We start from the raw sequence: 22,343 nt of genomic DNA on the forward strand, positions 1-22,343 counted from the left end.
ATCACTCTGGTGCAGTGAGCGGTCACACGGAAAGTAGGCTTTGGATGTAGACATCTGGATGTATTGCTCACTCCCCCGGATCGACCAGCTGTCAGCTGAAATAAAATCTGCTATCTAATTGTCGAATCCTGGAATGTGGACAGCCGAGGGAGCTGGGACATGAGCTTCTGCCCACCTGAGGATGTTGGACATTTCTGCCATGGCTACGGCACTGTGAGTCCCCCCTTTGCTGATTGAGGTAGGTGACTGCTGTGGAATTTTCTATTTGGACTCTGACAGGGTGGTCGGATGAAAGAGGAGTCCAATGCTGGAGGGAGAGAAAGATCGCACGCAGTTCCAAAATGTTGCTCAGGAGAGTTGCCTCCTGCGGAGACCATTTGCTCTGAACGATCAGGTTGTTGAAGACTCCTCCCTAGCCGAGAAGCATCTGTTGTGATTACCAAACGATGGAGCAGCAGGAAGAAGCAGCCCAGGGATATCATTGGAGAGTGGACTCTCAAAGACCGGATCCCCTATTGCAAGGAGAGAAGTTTTTCCTGCGGAAGAAAGATCCTGGCCTGAGACGTGTCAAAGCACATGCCGAGAAAGGTAAGACAGAGAGGAGATAGAACAGATTTCTACTGGTTGATGAGCCAACCAAAACGGGTTTAGGTGTCTACTGTGATCCAAAGGTTCTCTAGGTTGACTGACCGAGAGGAAGCTTTCATCTTACGGATATGAGATGGCCCCAACTCCCCGACAATGAAGGCAAGCTATAATGGAGAAAAGAACACCTTGGCTAGGCTGAAAGGAAGAGCCACAAACTGTGTAATGGCAAATTATAATGTGTAGATATGCATCCTTGATCTCAACAGATGACAGAGTGTACTGACACCATCCAGAAGCACCTGACCTTGACATATCGATTAAGTCGTTTGAGGTCCAGGATAGGATGTACAGAGCCATTCTTTTTGGGAATGACAAAGATGTTAAAGTAAAAGCCCTGGAAACATTGCTGTGAAAGTACCAGAACTACTAGTATTTGGGAAAGCAGAGAGTGAACCGCAAGGAAAAAAGTGGATATCTAGTAGCGAGTACCTAGAGGCACTGATCTGAAGAAGCGATTTGGAGGCAATGAAAGAAGCTCTATCTTGTAGCCAGAGGTGTCCAACTCACATATTCAGGCATCGGAAATATGGGAGAACCAGACGTCTTGAAAAAGAAGGAGCCGGCCCCAACCTGAGGAGATTCAAGTGGGGGCGGACCTTCATGCGGGTTTGGCGCTAAAGAAGGTGTGCTAAAGAAGGTTGGCTTAGAGGGTTGAGTGCAAGTGTGCCAGTAGAGGTGCAGTTTATAAGGCTTGCTTTTCTGGATCTAAGAGGCTTCTTGCTTGCTGGAGGATGGGCGTAGACTAGAGAAGCGACAAAAGGAGTGTACGGAGTAGAGATTTCCTGGGTAAGTCGGTGCAGTATGGCTTATTCTGTTGCAGGTGGGTAATCTTACCACCAGTGGTGTTGGATATGATCTTGTCCAGGCATGTGCTAAAAAGATGACAGCCAGAAAAAGGAAATCCGTAAGGGATTTTATGGAAGTCGCATCCGTAGACCAGCTCGAGCCACAGGGTTCATCTAGTGGCCACCGAGAGAGCCGAGGTGCGGGCAAGCAACCTAACTGCATCAAGGAAAGCCTCACAGAGGTATCTCTTTGTGTTAGAAAGATGTTGAGCCAATTCGGCTAGATCCTCAGGAAAAGCTCAACAGAGGATGTCTTGACGGAATTGCCTGGCTCATTCAGTAGACGCCCTGCTCACCTAGTTAGAGCCAAAAATCGGTTTAAAGAGGACCTGTGACTAGTTTATTAATTCCCTATCTCCTAGATAATCTAATGGGCGCTATAATGCTGATAACTACAGTGTGAGTTTTTTTCAAAAACTTTATTTGCAAAGTTATTTTCTAAATATGCTAATATCGCACTAATAGTCAAATAGGAGGTGACTCTTTCTTTTCACTTTGGGCAGTATAATGTTTTCTGTATGACCCTGTCCAATGTCATACAGCTTCACCCCCTTTCCTGCCCAGCAACACAGTCTGATCATATAGTATACGGCTCCCATTCCTGAATTTGTTTTCTCCTGTTGTTTCACAGCTAGAACTGCGAGGAGCATCGCTGGTGCTGACACCCATATAACAAGTATGGGCACATTTACATATTTAGAAAAAAGCTTATAACATTTAATAAACGTTTTGAGACACAATTTTCACTAGCATTATCAGTGTGGCAGCGCCTATTAGATTAGCTAGGAGATTGGGCATTACTAAACTAGTGACAGATCCTCTTTAACTGCTGATCCGACTGCTTAAAAGGAGGATTTAGCAAAAGATTCTAGCTTTCTTTCAAGGTGATCTTAAAAGGTAGTTGCATTTTCAATAGGCAAGGCAGTACTCTTGACCAAGCTGGAGATTACCATTTGTTGAAGAGGTCTTCAGGTTCCAGGTACATCACATTTAAACGCTTAGGTTTGGAGAAATGCCTTTTGTGGAATTTCCACTCCTTGGATACAACATTGTCAAACTCAGAATGGGCTGGAAAAACCTTCAGGTGGTGCCAAGGGTGTAGGAAGGAAAACCTAGGTAGTAGAAGGTTAATTATCCTTGACTTCTAGGGTGTCCAGAACTGCCTAAAATGAGGCTGTCAACCATGGATGAAAGTTTAGATGTCTGCTCTGGGTCTAGATCAGAATCCGATTCAGAAACCTCAGCCTCCAAAGGGTCTGCTTCCCAGGATGATATGTCTGAATAAGTTTCTGGAGGGGGAAGCTGAAGAGGTGGGTTAAGTGGCCACATTGTTTATTTGCTGTAGGAAAGACTGCACAGTCAGAGGGATCAGGAGGAGACTGGATTGGCCAGCAGTCCAACATGGCCTGCATAGCTTAAGAGACCTAGGTGAGGTCTCCTGTGGAAATTGAGAAGTCGGTGGTAGCTGTGTGGGTTTATTACCAGGCGCAACAAACGCTTGCCGCACAGCCACCAGCCGCTGGAATCGAAGTCACGGCTGCAGAGCAGAGTGGTATCAGCCTACACCCATGCTCATCTGTGTCCCCAATGACATGCCATGAAAATAACAAATTACGTGACATCACAGTTAAATCTGACTACAATCAACGCATCTATGGAAATAAACTAGAGAACTTTTATTATGACTTTCCCTCATATATGATGAATGCTGAGCAGAAAAGAGCATTTTGCTGTATCAATTACATTTGTTAGGAAATAGAAGAGAAAAAAAAAATTAAATTGTCAAAAAAGGGAAATTTGCGGTAACAGTTTTTTTTAAAGATGTTAAACCACACACAACATAAAATCCACACAAATAACTTACATCATATTGGGTTTGCAGGTTTCTGGCTTTCTGACTCAGGAAGCTAAACACATTGGAAAAATGCTCATTCCGAATTTGTCCAAATACCTAGGAATACAGGAAAAACAGTATATAACGTTACAACTGTGCAATAGCACACAGATACATATAGGAGGTCGCATTATACAGTATGCACAAGAGAAATGTGTACAGAGCACAGCAAAGATGAAAGTGTAGAAGAAGTAGATGTGGGCTGTTGTATGTAAACTAGGAGGCAAAATTTGGTGATATTATAATTAGACAATGTCCCTTGTGGACCATAGAGAACATAGATAGTAGGATTTGGCTAACTGAACAGATATAAATGGCAAGCTTTTTCAAAGAACATATTTTGCCCGAAGTCTTTTGTTGATTCTCAAGACCCACATTCATGTTCACACTATTTACAGTTAAGATAGAAATATTAATGTGGATGATTAGAATTCATATTTAAAAAACTCCTATTCTGCATCTCTGCCGTTGTTCGTAAAATCATTCTACAAACTCGGTTGCACCCAGACATCCCCTCTCTATGTTTATTTTTAGAAAAACTAAGGTGGACTGGGAATATGCCGCTTTGCAAAAAAAAAAAACTGGAGTCAGAGCATTTTTTTGAAACATGGTGACTCGTCATTCAACTTTTACCAATGTTAAATCAAGAATACATGAATGCTTCAGCTCTACAACTTGGTACCTAGAACAGACTACAGCAGGTGGAAATCTTGTATAATCGACCGAGAACTACATCATACTTGGGTGTTCCTATAAAAAGTGTAGGTATGGGTAAAGAGGGAAAAGTAGAGCACGGTGGGTTTAATGTCGCCTTCAATGGTTTTATTGATACCGACTAATGTAGTAGGGAAAAGATTTGTCCTGTGCAATGTCCCCTTTTATTGCCACAATTTATAATATTTTTATTATTAATAAAGTCTTTCAACCTTATTTTATTATATTATGTATTTCTTGGTTTTCAAATTCCACTGATAAGGAAGCTATTGGAAGCTTTTCTCCTTCAGTGGAAATAGAAGAGGTGGTGCTGCAAGGGTCTGTATTGGATTTATTATAAACCCTGCGTATGCACACCGCAAAGAATCGTGCTCTGTCTCAGTGAACAGCTGACTGGTCACTGAGTATATTGTTATATATATTCTCTCCCAGCGTGGCCACTCGGGTCTTTAAATGATTAGCAGCCCAGGATTACCAGCTGCATCTGTAATTTAGTAGAAGCGCAGGGTTAACAGCTATCGCTGCGTTTAGACAGGCAGACAGTCTGAGTGAGCAGCTGATTGATCACCAATGCGTTTTAATTGTGTGATTTTCTCCCAGCGTTGCCACTCCAATCTATTGTTGAGCAGCAGCGCTGGGATGACGACTATCACTGTGTTTAAACAGACGTAAAGTCTCAGTGAGCAGCTGACTGCTCCCCGAGTACGTTTTCTCCCAGTGTTACTGCTCCAATCTGTGTTAAGCAGAGGTGCTGGGATAACAGCTTTCGCTGCATTCGGATAGACCGACAAGAATGTCCGTTAGCAGTCAACACTCTTAGTGAGACTGGAAAATTGCTAGCTGGATTATGTCTGCAATATTCAGAGTCTCAGCCGTGACAACGGCTAAGTGGTGTGCAGTGTAATCGCCACTACACTCATTCGTTCCCGCTCTGTCATGAGCGATTCTCTAGATGCGGTAGGATTAGTTTATGTTATATTTTCATTATGCTAATCTCTCCCTCTATGTAATCTTTCCCTACTATCAGAGTCGGTATAGTCCCGACGTACGTTTCACTGAACTAAGTCAGCTTCTTCCGGGGGCTGAGACTGAATATTGCAGACATAATCCAGCTAGCAATTTTCCAGTCTCACTACCTAAGAGTGTTGACTGCTAACGGACATTCTTGTCGGTCTATCCGAATGCAGCGAAAGCTGTTATCCCAGCACCTCTGCTTAACACAGATTGGAGCAGTAACGCTGGGAGAAAACATACTCGGTGAGCAGTCAGCTGCTCACTGAGACTTTACGTCTGTATAAACACAGTGATAGCCGTCATCCCAGCGCTGCTGCTCAACAATAAATCAGAGTGGCAACGCTGGGAGAAAATTACAATAACAACGCATTGGTGATCAGTCAGCTGCTCACTAGGCTGTCTGCCTGTTTAAACGCAGCGATAGTTGTCATCCCAGCACCTCTGCTCAACACAGATTGGAGCAGTAACACTGGGAGAAAACGTACTCGGGGAGCAGTCAGCTGCTCACTGAGACTTTACGTCTGTTTAAACACAGTGATAGTCGTCATCCCAGCGCTGCTGCTCAACAATAGATTGGAGTGGCAACGCTGGGAGAAAATCACACAATTAAAACGCATTGGTGATCAATCAGCTGCTCACTCAGACTGTCTGCCTGTCTAAACGCAACGATAGCTGTTAACCCTGCGCTTCTACTAAATTACAGATGCAGCTGGTAATCCTGGGCTGCTAATCATTTAAAGACCCGAGTGGCCACGCTGGGAGAGAATATATATAACAATATACTCAGTGACCAGTCAGCTGTTCACTGAGACAGAGCACGATTCTTTGCGGTGTGCATACGCAGGGTTTATAATAAATCCAATACAGACCCTTGCAGCACCACCTCTTCTATTTCCACTGAAGGAGAAAAGCTTCCAATAGCTTCCTTATCAGTGGAATTTGAAAACCAAGAAATACATAATATAATAAAATAAGGTTGAAAGACTTTATTAATAATAAAAATATTATAAATTGTGGCAATAAAAGGGGACATTGCACAGGACAAATCTTTTCCCTACTACATTAGTCGGTATCAATAAAACCATTGAAGGCGACATTAAACCCACCGTGCTCTACTTTTCCCTCTTTACCCATACCTACACTTTTTATTATTCAATAGGTGGTGTACACCAGAGCACGGAGGGACAATAAAAAATAAAAAATAAAAATATCAACAAAATTGGAGGCTCTGCTTCAACAATTCCTTGGGTGTTCCTATGCCCACCCATTTTTTTTGCCATATCACCTTCATCCTACCAGATTTCAGTCTACAGGTACTCATCCCCTCTACTTTCTCCTCCCCACTTTCTTTCCCTCTTTTGCTGACACAATTAAAATTGTCGCCGAGTGGCTGCAATGTCCCGATTAGCCGGTATTGGATCCTTTCCTTATGTTCTGTGAAGTACTGCCCCTCACTAGCAGCTATCACCATGAAGCTAAACGTGCACTGGATACTTACACCTAGGACTACTCTTTGTGGAGTACAACTGCTACTATACTTTTTTATGGACACAACTTACCCATGGATGTCATCTCTAGAATCCACGCACAGAAACTAACTGAACTTTAAAGGGAACTTGTCACCAGCATTTCACCTATTAAACCAGCAATCCCTTGGGGAAGTGGGTGGAAAAATTATTTTTATGTAACCTGTAATTATATTCTAAGTCGGCTCTGTACCTTTAGTATTCAGTTTTTTAGTGTTCCTGTGCCGTATGCTAATGAGCATAAAAGAATCATATCTTTGTTTGAAAAAAAGTCATATCTTCATTCCTCAAGCCTTTGTGAGTTAACCCCGCCTCCTTACTTTTGATTGACAGCTCATCGCCACACACAAAATCTCACGCTTGCGTATCAATGTCCTGCTCTGGTGCGTGCGCACAACGGGACACCACAGCGGCGCATGCACAGTAACTAGATTTGAGGCCCGAACGAAGCAGGGGAGAGAATTTTGATTTTGGGGGGTGGGACAGTTTTCGGGGTGGGCGGGCATAAGAAGAGGAACGAATGAGACTGCTGGATTATTACCATAAAAGGCGCAAAATGTTTGCAGACCGTTATTTACGGTAGGAGGAGGAGTTTAGGAGAGGGGATAACGGCAATAAACTTTTGAGAGCAGCGGCCAGTGAGGGGTGATTGGCGTTTAATAGATGAAATGCTGGTGGCAGGTTCCCTTTAACTTTGCAGCCACTGCCAGGATAGAGTCCTTACCTATAGCTTCCTCCCACCTTCTCTTTCTCTCCTACCCTGTTTGTTGTGGTTGAACACAATTTGTTACTTTATAATCCAATAAAAACAATAATAATAATAAAAAAAAAAAAAAAGAATTCATATAAAACTCCATAACAACACTGAAACTGGAAGAATTCAGAAGGGGACATATTGTCCTCAAAATCTCAGTTATGAGAGTAGTAACTTCAAGTGATCATATATCAGTATGGATTATCCAATAAGAGCATATGGATATCATAGAAGGAAGGTGCGAGCTGCTGGAGCTGACGTGACCAGCTGATCGCCAGCAGGTCCTCATTAGATAACCAGTTGTCCAGATGGGTCAACCCCTTTTAAACAAAAAGGCATTTCACTTTATAGGTCTCTTTTACAGGGTTACCAAAATAAAAGTAAGCCTTATTACACTGTGTCGAATTACATATAGGAAAACACTAAATTGCACAAGAGTGATTTTCATGTATCTGAGATGCAGCTTTTTCTAGGCGGTGCTACAGAGGATTTCCTGTAATATGAATGGTCGCTCTTTTTTCCTATAGAGTGACGGTCATCCAACAAAATAGAAATGGGTGGAAAAGATCTACCAAATAATATTGTTACATGAATGAACAGTAAAATCACACAACTATTATCATCATGTATGTAAGAGTTTCTGGAGATCCTCAGAACTAGAAGTATGCAAGCTAAAGAGAGTAATGACTGTGGGAGGGGGATATTAGAAAGGAACAACATATACTATTCAACCTATCAAAGAAATGCATTGCCACTACAGGTCCTTCTCAATGACTTAGAATAGCATCAAAAAGTTAATTTATTTCAGTAATTCAATTCTAAAAGTGAAACTCATATATTATATAGATTCATTACACACAGACTGATCTATTTCCAGCATTTTTTTATTTTAATGTTGATGATTATGGCTAACGGTTAATGAAAACCCAAAATTCAGTCTCTCAGAAAATTAGAATATTGGGTAAAAGTTGAAGATTGTAGACTCATGGTGTCACACTCTAATCAGCGAATCAACACAAAACACCTGCAAAGGTTTCCTAAGCCTTTAAATGGTTCAGCAGTCTGGTTCACTAGGCTATAAAATCATGGGGAAGACTGCTGACTTGACAGATGTCCAGAAGACCTTCATTGACACCCTCCACAAGGAGGATAAGCCACAAAAGGACATTGCTAAAGAAGCTGGCTATTCACGAGTACTGTATCCAAGAGTATTAATGGAAAGTTGAGAAGATGGAAAAAGTATGGTAGAAAAAGGTCCACAAGCAACAGGGATAACCGCAGCCGTGAAAGGATTGTCAAGAAAAGGCCATTCAAGAATCTGGGGGAAATTCATAAGGAGTGGACTGCGGCTGGAGCCAGTGCTTCAAGAGCCACCACACAGACATGGGCTACAACTGTCGCATTCCTTGAGACAACGCCAGAAGCGTCTTACCTGGACTAAGGAGAAAAAGGACTGGTCTGTTGCTCAGTGGTCCAAAGTCCTGTTTTAAGATGGAAGTAAATTTTGCATTTCATTTGGAAATCAAGGTCCCAGAGTCTGGAGGAAGAGTGGAGAGGCATCAATCCAAGTGTCTTGCGGTCCAGTGTGAAGTTTCCACAGTCAGTGATGGTTTGGGGAGACATGTCATCTGCTGGTGTTGGTCCACTGTGTTATATCAAGTCCAGAGTCAGCGTAGCCGTCTACCAGTAAATTTAGAGCACTTCATGCTTCCCTCTGCTGACAAGCTTTATGGAGATGCTGATTTCATTTTCCAGCAGGACTTGGCACCTTCCCACACTGCCAAAACTACCAATACCTGGTTTAATAACCGCAGTATCACTGTGCTTGATTGGCCAGCAAACTCGCCTGACCTAAACCCCATAGAGAATCTATGGGGTATTGTCAAGAGGAAGATGAGAGACACCAGACCCAACAATGTAGACGAGCCCTAATGCCGCTATCAAAGCAACCTGGGGTTCCATAACACCTCAGGGGTGCCACAGGCTGATCGTCTCCATGCCACGCCGCATTGATGCAGTAATTCATGCAAAAGGAGCCCTGACCAAGTATTGAGTGCATATACTGGACATACTTTTCAGTAGGTCTAGATTTCGGTATTAAAAATCATTTTTGAAATTGGGCTTATCTAATATTCTAATTTTCTGAGAGACCAAATTTTGGGTTTTCATTAGCTGTTAGCCATAATCATCAACATTAAAATAAAAAAAATGCTGGAAATAGATCACTCTGTGTGTAATGAATCTATATAATATGAGTTTCACTTTTTGAACTTAATTACTGAAATAAATTAACTTTATGAAGATATTCTATTTCATTGAGAAGGACCTGTATATTTCTTTTACGGTCTTGTTGTATATGTGTTTAGAACTTGTTGATTGTTCTTTATAACAATTGATTTTGTATTTTATACTATTAGTTGTGACCACCTCTGTCTGTTTTATGTGATTTTAATAGATTTTATTGAGAAGCTGTTGGTATATATTTTTTTGTCACTATGTATTGCTCTAATAAAGGTATTTTCTATTAAATATGTATTGGATTACTATAAGATATTGTGGTATACATCTATAGGTATTAACAGATACTGTTCAACTGCAGTGCAAATAGATACTAGTTTTAGTGGCCCTTGGATTATTGGAAAGTGAGTGTTGTCAGTGAGAGAGATACAGTGGCAGCACGGCTGGCTATAGGGTTTCTACTGTATCTGCTATATACAGATGAGTGTTGAGGGAGTGAGGCAATCTTGAGAATGTGGAGGAGATCACATTATTGCAGTGTTCTGAATTGCATAAGGAGACTCCCAATCAAACTGCGGTCAGCAAGGTATGACATTTCCTAGAGAGGAGAATCCTAATGAGAATAAACGTCAGCTTTGGGAAGAAGTACTATTGAAGGTTTGCTTTCCCATCAACAATGCAATAATACATCTCATACAAGAGCAGATCTACATAAAAAAAGGAACGTCATTGGATAATTTGTTACCTTATCCTGAGAGTTCAGAAGAATTTTCACACTTTTATCAGATGAGGTCACCTCCGGCCCAAACTCCACACTCCCTACACACAAAATAACAGGATACATTGAGGGGAACTAGAGACTCATTTCTTGTTTGCTATGAAGAGGCCTTTTGTTTTTCACAGACTATGCTAGGATCTCAAAACATTTTCAACATTTTCAGAAGGATTAAAAATATTTTTTGAATGACTGTTTTGTATGGGAGAACTTCAATTTGCCTTATTTTAAAAGAATGCCACATACTAGTGTAACTTTTCTAAAACTTCTCAGCTGTGCCCTACTGGGCTTCAATGGTAAATCACCAGTATTTATCCACACGGACAGCAGTACAGCGGTCCCGTGACCAATTCACATAGACGCATCATCCAATATCTCTAGTGCTGTGTGCGCTAGTGACTGCGGTGACGTGAACGTTGTTCATAATGTCAGTATGGATTACATAATGGATAACACAAGTATAGTCCAGCAGATACCAAATAATCACATAAGAAATTTATTTTTTAATCTCAACATCGTAATCAGAATTTAACTCACCACATTTAATTTGAAAAATATCATCGACAAGTCCTTCATATACGACCTGAGAGCACAGGGGAGTGATATAGTCCACATCTGCAAGACCAAGATAACAGCACATTGGCACTCATTCACACTCATAATCTTAACCCTTTCCTGCAAAATGACATGCCAGGTATGTCATAGTGCGGGAGTGCTGTATAGAGCGCGCTCACACGCTGAGCGTGCTCTATACATAGTAGGTGTCACCTGTGTCTTACAGCTGACAGCCGGGACCAATGGCCAGGAACAGTAATCGCGTTGTTCCTGGCTGTTTAACCCCTCAAATGCTGCGGTCGCGATTGACCGCAGCATGAGGGGTTAAACAGCCAGGAACAACGTGATTGCTGCGTTAAAAAGAGGGGGGCGGCCTCTCCGGCAACTCATCGCCTCCCCGCAACCAGATTGGGGTGACGATGGCAGCCCAGGGGACTAATTAAGGCCCCTAGGACTGCCTTCACTCTGCCTCTTCCTGTGGCAGGTCTTAACAGAAGCAGGTAAAAATGACAATATACTACAATACATTAGTATAGCAGTGTAGTGTACCAGAGATCTAACGATCGCTGGTTCAAGTCCCCTAGAGGGACTATTAAAATTTGTAAAAAAAAAGTAAAATAAAGTTTTCAGTAGTAAAAAAAAATAATAAAATATTAAAAGTTTAAAAAAAAACATTTCCCACAAAATTAAACAAAATTGGTACTCCTGCGTCCGTAAAACTCGGAACTATTACAATATAGCGTTATTTAATGTGCATGGTGAACACCGTAAAAACGAAAACATTTAAAACGCCAAAATCACCGGTTTTTTTGGTCAATTTAGGTCTAAAAATATGTAATAAAAAGGGATCAAAAAATTGTATGTACCAATAAATAGTACCGATTAAAACTACAGCTCGTCCCGCAAAAAAATGAGCTCTCACACAGCTCAATCCCATGAAAAAATATGGAAGTTATGACTCTCAGAATGTGGTAAAACAGAAGTTTTTTGTTTTTTTAAAGTAGTAAAATATTTTAAAAAAACTATATAAATTTGGTATCACCGTAATTGTATTGAGCCGCAGAATAAAGCTAAGTTGTCATTTTTACCACACGGTAAAAGCCGTAAAAACGAAACCCAAAAAACAATGGAGGAATCACAGTTTTTTCCAATTTCAGCCTGCAAATCTTTTTTTTTCCCAGTACATGATATTGTACTTTAAATGCTACCAATAGAAACTGCAACTCCTCCAGCAAAAGATAAGCTCTAACACCGCTCTATTGACAGAAAAATAAAAGAGTTATGGCTCTTGGAAGGCGGGGAGTGAAAAACGAAAATAAAAAAAATGGCTTTGTCCCGAAGGGGTTAATCTTGAACCCTACGCATTGATGAAAGTTCAAAAATGGAACACTACAGGAAAATCTGGTGCAATGTGTTATGTCTAGTGCGGAGCCTGAAGGGGGACAGCATGACTCCTATCTTTGGTGGTCTTTTAACCCCTTAATGACCAGCCTATTTTAGACCTTAATGACCAAGCTATTTTTTACGTTTTTCCATCATCTCATGCAAAGAGTTATAACTTTTTTATTTTTGCGTCGACATAGCTGTATAAGGTCTTGTTTTTTGCAGGACTATTTGCATTTTGGGATACGTAGAATTTATTGATTAACTTTTTGGGGGGAGAAATAGAAAAAAACCAGCAATTTTGTCACTTTTTTGCGTTCTAAATTTACGCCGTGCCCCGTTTGGTATAAATAACACAATAACTTTATTCAGCGGGTTGCTGCGATTGCAACGATACCAAATTTATATAGATTTTGTATGTTTTACTACTTTTACACAGTAAAAACGCTTTTTTTTTCAAAATTATTTGTTTTTGTGTCTCCATATTTGAAGAGCCGTAACGTTTTTATTTTTTTGCCGATGCAGTTGTATGAGGGGATTGTTTTTGCGGGACGACTTGTAGTTTTTATTGGTACCATTTTGGAGTAGAGGTGACTTTTTGATCACTTTTTATCAAATTTTTTTTAAGGCAGGATTCACAGAAAACAGCAATATTTGCATTGTTTTTTTATTTTATTTTTTACGACTATCACCGTGCGGATTAAATGATGTAATAACTTTATAGTCGGGGTCGTTACGGATGCGGCGATACCAAATCTGTGTACATTTTTATCTTTTTTTTTTTTTTTTAATAATAATAATAATAATAATAATAATAAAGCAGTTTGTAAGGGGAAAAAGTGGGTTTTTCTTTTACTTTTTATTAAACTTTTTTACTAGTCCCACTAGGGGACTTCACTATGCGACCCTCCAATCGCATTTATAATACACTGCAATACTTCTGTATTGCAGAGTTTTAGTGCATGTCCGAGTAAAACGGACAGGCATCTGCTAGGCCATGCCTCTGGCATAACCTAGCAGGCATACACTACAGGCAGACCTGGGGGCCTTTGTTAGGCCCCCCGGCTGCCATAGAAGACGCCGGCACCCGGCAATCTTATCGCCGGGTGCCGGTGGGATGAGAGGAAGCTCCCTCCCTCTCTCCAAAACCACTCAGACGCGGTGCTCGCTATTGAGCGCCGCATCTGAGGGGTTAAACTGGTGAGATCGATACTGATATCGATCTCACCCGCGAGAGCAGGGACGCCCCCAGCCCTCAGCTACCTCTGGTAGCTGAGAGCAGGGAGATTTAACGGCTCCCTACTCTGTTTACTTATTCCGATGCCGCGACGTAAAAAGGCTATTGCATCGGAATAAAGCCCATTAGTGGCCGCCATAAAAACACTATGGGGCGGTCACGAACGGGTTAATCTGTGTGTAATCAACCGCCCTTCAGGCTCTGCTTTAGGTATAAACACAATGTATATGTTTTTCCTGGAGTGTCGCTTTAAGAAGATTCATCTCAAACATTAAAGAATCAAACTCATTGTTTGTTATAATTCCTCAACAGTTCTCTACAGCCCATATTTACAATAGTATAATTATTTATATATAATAATATATATTCATGAATAAAATCCTGACCTCGGTCAATCATGAAGACAAGACCCAGATCTGGTTTTCTCTCCTTTAGAACAATCTCTTCATCCTCAAGGAGTTCTTTCCACATTTGATATGCCATCTGTAATACATATATACATCACAATGGAGGTAAATGCATGGACTCATACTTGAGAAGGATGTTCACTATTAGGGTATGTTCACACGCAGTGTTTTCAGGCGTATTTCGGGGCGTTTACGCCTTGAAAAATGCCTGAAAACATGGAAGCTGAATGCCTACAAACATCTGCCCATTGAAATCAATGGGAAAACAGCATTTAGTTCATATGGTGCTTCTTTTTACGCCGCTGTTTTAAAAAACGTAGAGTAAAAAGACGCTCCGTAAAAATAAGTGCATGTCACTTCTTGAAGCATTTTTTGGAGCCGATTTTCCTTTGAACACTATGAAAAACGCCTAAAAAACACCTCAAACTCCTCAAAAGAAGCTCCAAATTAAGGCTATGTTCACATGGAGTTTTTTGCAGGCGGAAATTCTGCCTCAAAGTTCCGTTTGGAAGTTTGAGGCAGATTTTCCTCTCCCTGCACGCAAATTTTCGTGCCGTTTTTCACCCGCGGCCATTGAGCGCCACGGGCATAAAACGCTGCGAAATACGCTTTCTCTGCCTCCCATTGAAGTCAATGGGAGGTCAGAGGCGTAAAAGCCCGAAGATAGGGCATGTCGCTTCAATGGGAGGCATTTTCACGAGTTTTTTGGCGCGGTTTCCGCGTCAAAAAACTCTGTGTGAACATAGCCAAGAAGCTTCATTTTCAGCTTCAAAAACGTCTGAAAATCAGAGGCTGTTTTCTCTGAAAACAGCTCTGTTTTTTCAGACGTTTTTGAGTTTGTGTGTGCACATGCCCTTAGGGGGAAATATCCCAACTGCAGGTGAAAAAACTGAAAGATTCATAGTCTAGTCACCCTTTAACTTGATGCTCAGGAGACCTGCTCTCCCCACTTCTTTACGGAGGATTGAAGCTTGACACAAGACAGTAGAGAAAAGTTCCATGATAAAAAATAGGAGAGCTGCTCTTCCAAACGTGATGTGAACATGGCCTTATCCGTGACATACAGGGCCCCTGTCATATCTTGTCTTCCACGCAAACCTAAGAATATTCCAACCAGGCCTGTAGATGTGCTGAATGCTTAACTGGTTCCCGACCGCTGGCTGTGTTTTTACGGCCAGCGGTCAGGGACGGGTCCTTAAAACCCGAGCCATAGACTTTTTACGGCTCGGGTTTTAACTTGCTGCCTGCGCGATCGGGCAGCTGAATGTCGGGTCTCCGGCTGTCAGTGACTGCCGGGGACCCTGAGGAGAAGATAGAAGCAGCTTTAGCTGCTTCTGTCTTCTCCGATGTCTTTTTACACAGCGCTCAATGAACGCTGTGTATAGGAATAGAGACAGCAGCCGCGCCGCTGTCTCTATTCCTACCGGTGATCATGTGACTGGTCACATGATCGCCGGGTGCCGTTACTGACAGACTGCTGCTGGGTCTTACTAGACCCAGCACAGCCCTATTAGTGACAATCATCACTATAAGAGGGCTGATTTCCCCTGTAACTGGGGCTGCTGTGCAGCTCCAGTTACAGTGGAAAAGATGGTGTGAAAGAAAGAAAAAAAATATATAAAGTTCCCCAAAGCTCTTTTTTGACCTTTGAGGGACAGACCATAGTAATAAAAAAATAATAAAGTAAAGTGCAAAAAAAATGTAAATAATAAATACACATAAAATACCCACCCCAAAAATAAACGTTCCCCCCGTCAATCATTGTTGTAACGCTAGCGCTGACCCAATTACCCTAATATAGACATGTAATATATTAAAATTTACGGTAGACAATGACGATCACAAATAAAAGGTCTATTTTAGGGTAAAACTATGTTATTACCAAAAAAAAATAGCTGAAACGTAAAAAAGCTTATTTTTTTACTATTATTTTCAAACTTTATGAATAAAAATTCAAAAATAGCAAAAAAGGTGTGTATAAAAACGATAAAAATGAAACCTGCATTGTCTACGGAAAAAACGTCGCAAAAATCACGTCGTTAGCCCAACAAATAAAAACGTTATAGCCATTTAACTAACACGTGCTAAAAATGGCTAAACGATGTCTGGTCCTGAAGGCGCAAAATAGCCCGGTCCTGAACTGGTTAAAGTGTATTTCCACCCCGTAGTTACAAAAATTTGCCAATACTAGTTAGGTGCAGTTCATACTGGAACAACTCCATATTGGTCTCCAACACTGTGCGCCGCAGTCAGAATTTTCTTAAAAGCAAAGGCCAGAACTTCAGCCATCTAGGTTGCCACCTTCCCAATAATGCTAGGTTTTACGTATAAGCTTGTGGCAACAAGGTCATCTACACCCTGCCATCTGTAGCTGTACAAGGGACCCAGCTTGCTAATACAGTAAATAGAAATAAGCTGAAAGACCAACTGTTTGGTAATGCCTCAGCCAATCACAACACAGAGGCGTTACTAAAAATGCAGGTCCTGTAAAGAATATATGAATAATAATGAGCCGTGTCCTCCGTACTGCCACAAATGAGATTATAGCTGCAAATTTGTACAGAAAACCTAAGCACTATTGTAAGCGTGAAGTTCCGGCCTTTGCTTTAAGAAAACGGCAGCAGTGCTGGACACCATTGGAGACCATTTCTGAGTAAGGTTCGCTCCAAAAGTAACCAGACGTGATCTAAGGTGCACAACACTATAATGGCATCATTACCTTAGCACACCTCCCTATCCCATGAACCTTTGACAACGGTCCAAAGATAGAATTCAGTAAATGCAGAGCTCGGGCCACAGTTCCAATCCACCGTTGGTCTCCTTCCTTAGAAAATATAAGAAAGCAGTATTTTATGTTGTATCGAAGATGCTGTACAGTAAGTCACTAAAGAAACATATAAAATGTATAGGCCATATTGGAAAATGTGGAACCTATTCCATCTTTAAAACGATGCCTTCCCTGCTTAAAAGATTCTTAGCGCTCATTCACACTGGGCATTAATAGTTCAGTTAAGAAGCACACATACTACTGTACCAAAAATGATACATCTATAAAGAGGCAGTAATAGTCGCATATCTGGAAGTTCTCTACCCTCACAAGTAGCGTTTATGTGCAGTTTTATGATTTACTAATAATCCATGACATTTCGTTAGTTATTCCTTTCTGGATGCTCACAGTGCTACATTCTTTGTACATTGTTGTCATAGCTGTGTCACGGCATACTTACCTCTCCTCCGCATCTCCTATGTCCGGGCCGAAGCTGCACCCCCAGGCCACCCGGATCGCACCCCACCCCCTGCCACTCTCCTCTAGGTCCTCAGTCTTCTACTAGTAAACGCACTCTGACTCTTTATACCTTAAAGAGCCAGCGTGCCAATCCACCCAGCTTTCCCAGGGTACACGAGGTACAATCCCCCTTTGCTCTGGGCCTGAGCAATTAGGTTATTTTGCTAGTAGCTAGTTTCCCTGCTGGATTACCTCATTGGATTTACCATTACAGACTCAGCCTGAACTGTGACTACGTCTTGCCTGCCGCTTGCCCTGACCTTCTGCTTGTCTCTCGTTACGACCAAACTCCCTGACCTCTGCTAGTATTGACTGTGTAACTTGCCTACTGTTGCTTTGTCTGTTCCCGTCAGCCATTGCCAATGGAAACTACTCTGGGGTGGCGACATGGGGATTCCTAGCAGCCAAGTTTACATTCCTTAGACTCCGCTCCCTGGATTAGCTTCACGCCAAATCCTTTGGCAACACAGTGGTCTTACACCATCCTCTGCATGCCTCATGACAATTGTATTATGCAACGGAGTTCCTAATATGAGGTCATGTTCTGGTCTGTGGGAAATGCTAATTCCATTGCTGGTTATTGGGAACTTTAATAAACAAATACAGTCCTAACAAACTACTTCTAAAGCTATATGATTTATCTATACTAATAATGCCTCTGCTTGTGTTCCACAGAATACTTGGGCTCGTCATATTTAAGGGGATTAGAAAAACACAAAGAAGGAAACTATTTCAAATACGCAAGATAATAGATACATGGGAATAATAGAATGTATACATATAATTAAACATTATTCAAAATATATATGTGACATCGGATGTCATTATGTCCCTATGTAAAGACTTCCAGCTGAGATACAAATTCATAAAATTAAAAATCTGTTTATACAAAATCCAGTAAGACATCTCTGTATACAAAGTCTTAATAATTTGAGCAATTCAATTTCTAAGCCCTACTTCTATTAATCCTAAGCCCATTTTTAGCACAGTCCAGCACCTTTTTGGACCAAAAGACTTTCAGACAGTTGAGATGGCAGATATTTGCACAAACTTTTTTCTCCAAATTCCTCCACACTACATGGGACATGGTCACCAAGGAGAGGGTGCTGTGATCTAAAAATAGGTGAATTTGGAGTAGAGACCTACTCAACTGAAAGCAGGCTTCATGTGAAGATATATTTTTCTGCTGATCTATAATAAGTATTGACATAGTAATGATTTTACATATGTTACTCACAAGAAAATAGTCCCGATAAAATTCTGGCAGCTCCATACTGATGATATCGTCATCCAATGGGAGGAGATAAAAAGACCATTCATCACTGGTTACATCTATGTACAAATAAGAAAAGAAAGCTAGGCTTTTTTATGTCAGGACATTCCAGTCTAGTCTTTTCATTTTAAAATTAGTAAATATCCGTGTATAAATGTTTATTATTGTAGGCTACAGGCATAACCCAGCAGCGCAACAAAGTGCGCATTACAGCCCCATTCACGTCTACAGAAGTTCCACCAACATTAAAGTGCAGCTAAACGTTTGACAAACTTCTGACATGTCAGAAGTTTGTATTGGTGGGGGTCCGAGCATCGAGACCCCCACCAATCGCTAGAACGAAGCAGCTGAAGCGTTTGTGTGACCGCTCAGCCGCTTCGTGTCTGTTCGGCTTTTTCCAGAAATAAATGTATCGGTGTACAGACTCAATAGAAAGTCTATGAGCCCGTGCTCCGATACATTGGCTTTCTGGAAAAAGCCGAACAGACACGAAGCAGCTGAGCGGTCACACAAACGCTTCAGCTGCTTCATTCTAGCGATTGGTGGGTGTCTCAGTGCTCGGACCCCCACCAATACAAATTTCTGACATGTCAGAAGTTTGTCAAACGTTTAGCTACACTCTAAAGCAGGGGTCTCAAACTCGGCCGGGTAAGTGGGCCGCATATAGAAAAAATGGGAAGTTGACGGGCCGCATTACTTTCAAATTTGATACAATACAAAATTATTGTTAATCAATTAGTTATTTGAACTACTATAACACTATATTACTAGAATAATAACACTACATTACTATAATAATAGCGCTAGGTTTAAAATTTGAGATATTTCTCCACGTGCTTATTTCAACAATCCAGCTTTCCAGTTTAAGTGTCGCTAAATGCAGTCCGGCGGCTCAGTTAGCACACATGTCAAGATTGGGCAGCCCCTTTTTAGATAGTGCCGCAGTGCCCTCTGTGGATGCTGCCGCAGTGCCCTCTGTGGATGCTGCCGCAGTGCCCTCTGTGGATGCTGCCGCAGTGCCCTCTGTGGATGCTGCCGCAGTGCCCTCTGTGGATGCTGCCGCAGTGCCCTCTGTGGATGCTGCCGCAGTGCCCTCTCTGGATAATGCAACACACCCCTAGATAAGGCCACAGTGCCCTCTGTAGATAAGGCCACAGTGCCCTCTGTAGATAAGGCCACAGTGCCCTCTGTGGATGCTGCCGCAGTGCCCTCTCTGGATAATGCAACACACCCCTAGATAAGGCCACAGTGCCCTCTGTAGATAAGGCCACAGTGCCCTCTGTAGATAAGGCCACAGTGCCCTCTGTAGATAAGGCCACAGTGCCCTCTGTAGATAAGGCCACAGTGCCCTCTGTAGATAAGGCCACAGTGCCCTCTGTAGATAAGGCCACAGTGCCCTCTGTAGATAAGGCCACAGTGCCCTCTGTAGATAAGGCCACAGTGCCCTCTGTAGATAAGGCTACAGTGCCCTCTGTAGATAATGCAACACACCCCTAGATAATGCCAGTGTCTTCTTCAGATACTGTCACACACCCACTTGTAGATAACGCCACAGTGCCCTCTGTAGAGGCTGCCACAGTGCCCTCTGTAGAGGCTGCCACAGTGCCCTCTGTAGAGGCTGCCACAGTGCCCTCTGTAGAGGCTGCCACAGTGCCCTCTGTAGAGGCTGCCACAGTGCCCTCTGTAGAGGCTGCCACAGTGCCCTCTGTAGAGGCTGCCACAGTGCCCTCTGTAGAGGCTGCCACAGTGCCCTCTGTAGAGGCTGCCACAGTGCCCTCTGTAGAGGCTGCCCCAGTGCCCTCTGTAGAGGCTGCCCCAGTGCCCTCTGTAGAGGCTGCCCCAGTGCCCTCTGTAGAGGCTGCCCCAGTGCCCTCTGTAGAGGCTGCAGCAGTGCCCTCTGTAGAGGCTGCCCCAGTGATGTCAGGGGCTTGCCCAGAGCTGGAGTCCCAGGCAGAGCGCTAGTAGGCTCTTCCTGGGACTCCAGCTGTGCTCCTGACATCACTGGGACTCCTGCTCTGGGGAAGCCCCTGACATCATTGTCGATGTATGGACAGCGATGTCAGAGGCTTCCCCAGAGTCCCGGAGCAGAGCCGATAATAGCGCTCTGCCCGGGACTCCGGCTTCGGGGAAGCCCCAGACATCGCTGTTCATATGTGGGCAGCGATGTCAGGGAATTCCACAGAGTCTCGGAGCAGAGCCGACACCAGCGCTCTGCTCGGGACTCCGGCTTCGGGGAAGCCCCAGACATCGCTGTTCATATGTGGACAGCGATGTCAGGGAATTCCACAGAGTCCAGGAGCAGAGCCGACACCAGCGCTCTGCTCCGCTCTGGGCAAGATCCTGACACACTGTCCATATATGGGCAGCGATGTCAGAGAATTCCACAGAGTCCCGGAGCAGAGCCGACACCAGCGCTCTGCTCGGGACTCCGGCTCTGGGGAAGCCCCAGACATCGCTGTTCATATGTGGACAGCGATGTCAGGGAATTCCACAGAGTCCAGGAGCAGAGCCGACACCAGCGCTCTGCTCGGGACTCCGGCTCAGGGGAAGCCCCAGACATCGCTGTTCATATGTGGACAGCGATGTCAGGGAATTCCAGTCTCGAGCCGATGCTAGCGGCTCTGTGTCCCGCGGGCCGCAGATGACAGCCCCAGGGGCCGCATGCGGCCCGCGGGCCGCGTGCTTGAGTCCCCTGCTCTAAAGGGATTTTATGAGATTAGAAAACAGGATCTGCTTCTTTTCCTTGGCAATGGACTGTGTCTGTTATTACAGTCCAGCTCCGTTCAAGTGAATATGTTATATTTTATGTTACTACTTTTTTATGTCAAGACTTAAAAGAGGTTTTCCAGACAGTAGAAATTGACGGCCTATCCTCGGGATAGGCCATCAATAGCTGATCGGTCAGGGTCGAAATCCCGGGACCCCGCCGATCAGCTATTTTGAAGGGGGTCCAGCGCTCGTACGAGCGCTGCTTCCCCTTCATTTCTACTTTCTCACTGTGAATCTTCGACACGCATGTAGCGGCGATTCACAGGTATTGCAGCCTTTTCTCCCATTCGCTTCAATGGGAGAAAAGGCTGCAATACCTGTGAATCGCCGCTAAATGCGTGTCGAAGATTCAAAGTGAGCAAGTAGAAATGAAGGGGAAATGTTTACAGACGGAGTTTGGTCTTCCTCATACCCAATTTTATAAATATCTTCAGGTTCGTCATGCATACGGTATGGAGAATAGGAGTAACGCGGTCACAATAATGGATAATGTCCTGATAGGAGTTATTAGCAAGACTAGTCATACTTGTGGCCTTATATCTCTTCTGTACAAAAGTCTTCTGATAAGATCCCTAGATGATTCACCTTCCATATTGAGGAGTAAATAGGAAAGAGGTCTTGGGCCCATAGAAGAAAGTCAGTGGGGAGATATATTGTCACGGATACCTAAACTTTCTATGAATGAGGCACATCGTATCTCTCATAGGGATGTCACGATACCAGAATTTGGACTTCGATACCGATACTTCGTTTAGTATTGCGATTTCGATACCAATTTCGATACTTTTGCCAACAGTAATAAAAAAAAAATTCTTCCGTTTTCTGATGTGAGGCGCGACGTGTGATTAATTTTGAACGCGCCTCACATTAATAGTAATCCCATCATGTTTCTCAGTCATAATGGGTTAATGTGCGAGGTACATGATGGGGTTAATTACTATTACTGTGAGGAACATGGAGGTTAAATTCATCGCACCTCGCGCCTCACATTAATAAGTGAATGAAAGCCGTGTTTATTTCATTTT

At 42.8% G+C, this 22,343-nt stretch overlaps 1 protein-coding gene across 1 annotated transcript in view; it reads right to left on the reverse strand.

The window, feature by feature from the left end:
- VPS33B (VPS33B late endosome and lysosome associated) overlaps positions 1-22,343 on the reverse strand; it is a 50,998-nt gene that overhangs the window by 15,886 nt on the left and 12,769 nt on the right. The window contains exons 8-13 of the mRNA XM_075855262.1: positions 18,514-18,608; positions 16,710-16,814; positions 13,970-14,066; positions 10,946-11,023; positions 10,379-10,452; positions 3,358-3,444 (exon numbers count right to left, since the gene is read on the reverse strand). Of these exons, the coding sequence (XP_075711377.1) occupies positions 3,358-3,444; positions 10,379-10,452; positions 10,946-11,023; positions 13,970-14,066; positions 16,710-16,814; positions 18,514-18,608 (536 nt within the window). The remainder of the gene's footprint in view (positions 1-3,357; positions 3,445-10,378; positions 10,453-10,945; positions 11,024-13,969; positions 14,067-16,709; positions 16,815-18,513; positions 18,609-22,343) is intronic.

This window comes from Rhinoderma darwinii, chromosome 3 (assembly GCF_050947455.1).
Source record: "Rhinoderma darwinii isolate aRhiDar2 chromosome 3, aRhiDar2.hap1, whole genome shotgun sequence".
NCBI classification, from domain to species: domain Eukaryota; kingdom Metazoa; phylum Chordata; class Amphibia; order Anura; family Rhinodermatidae; genus Rhinoderma; species Rhinoderma darwinii.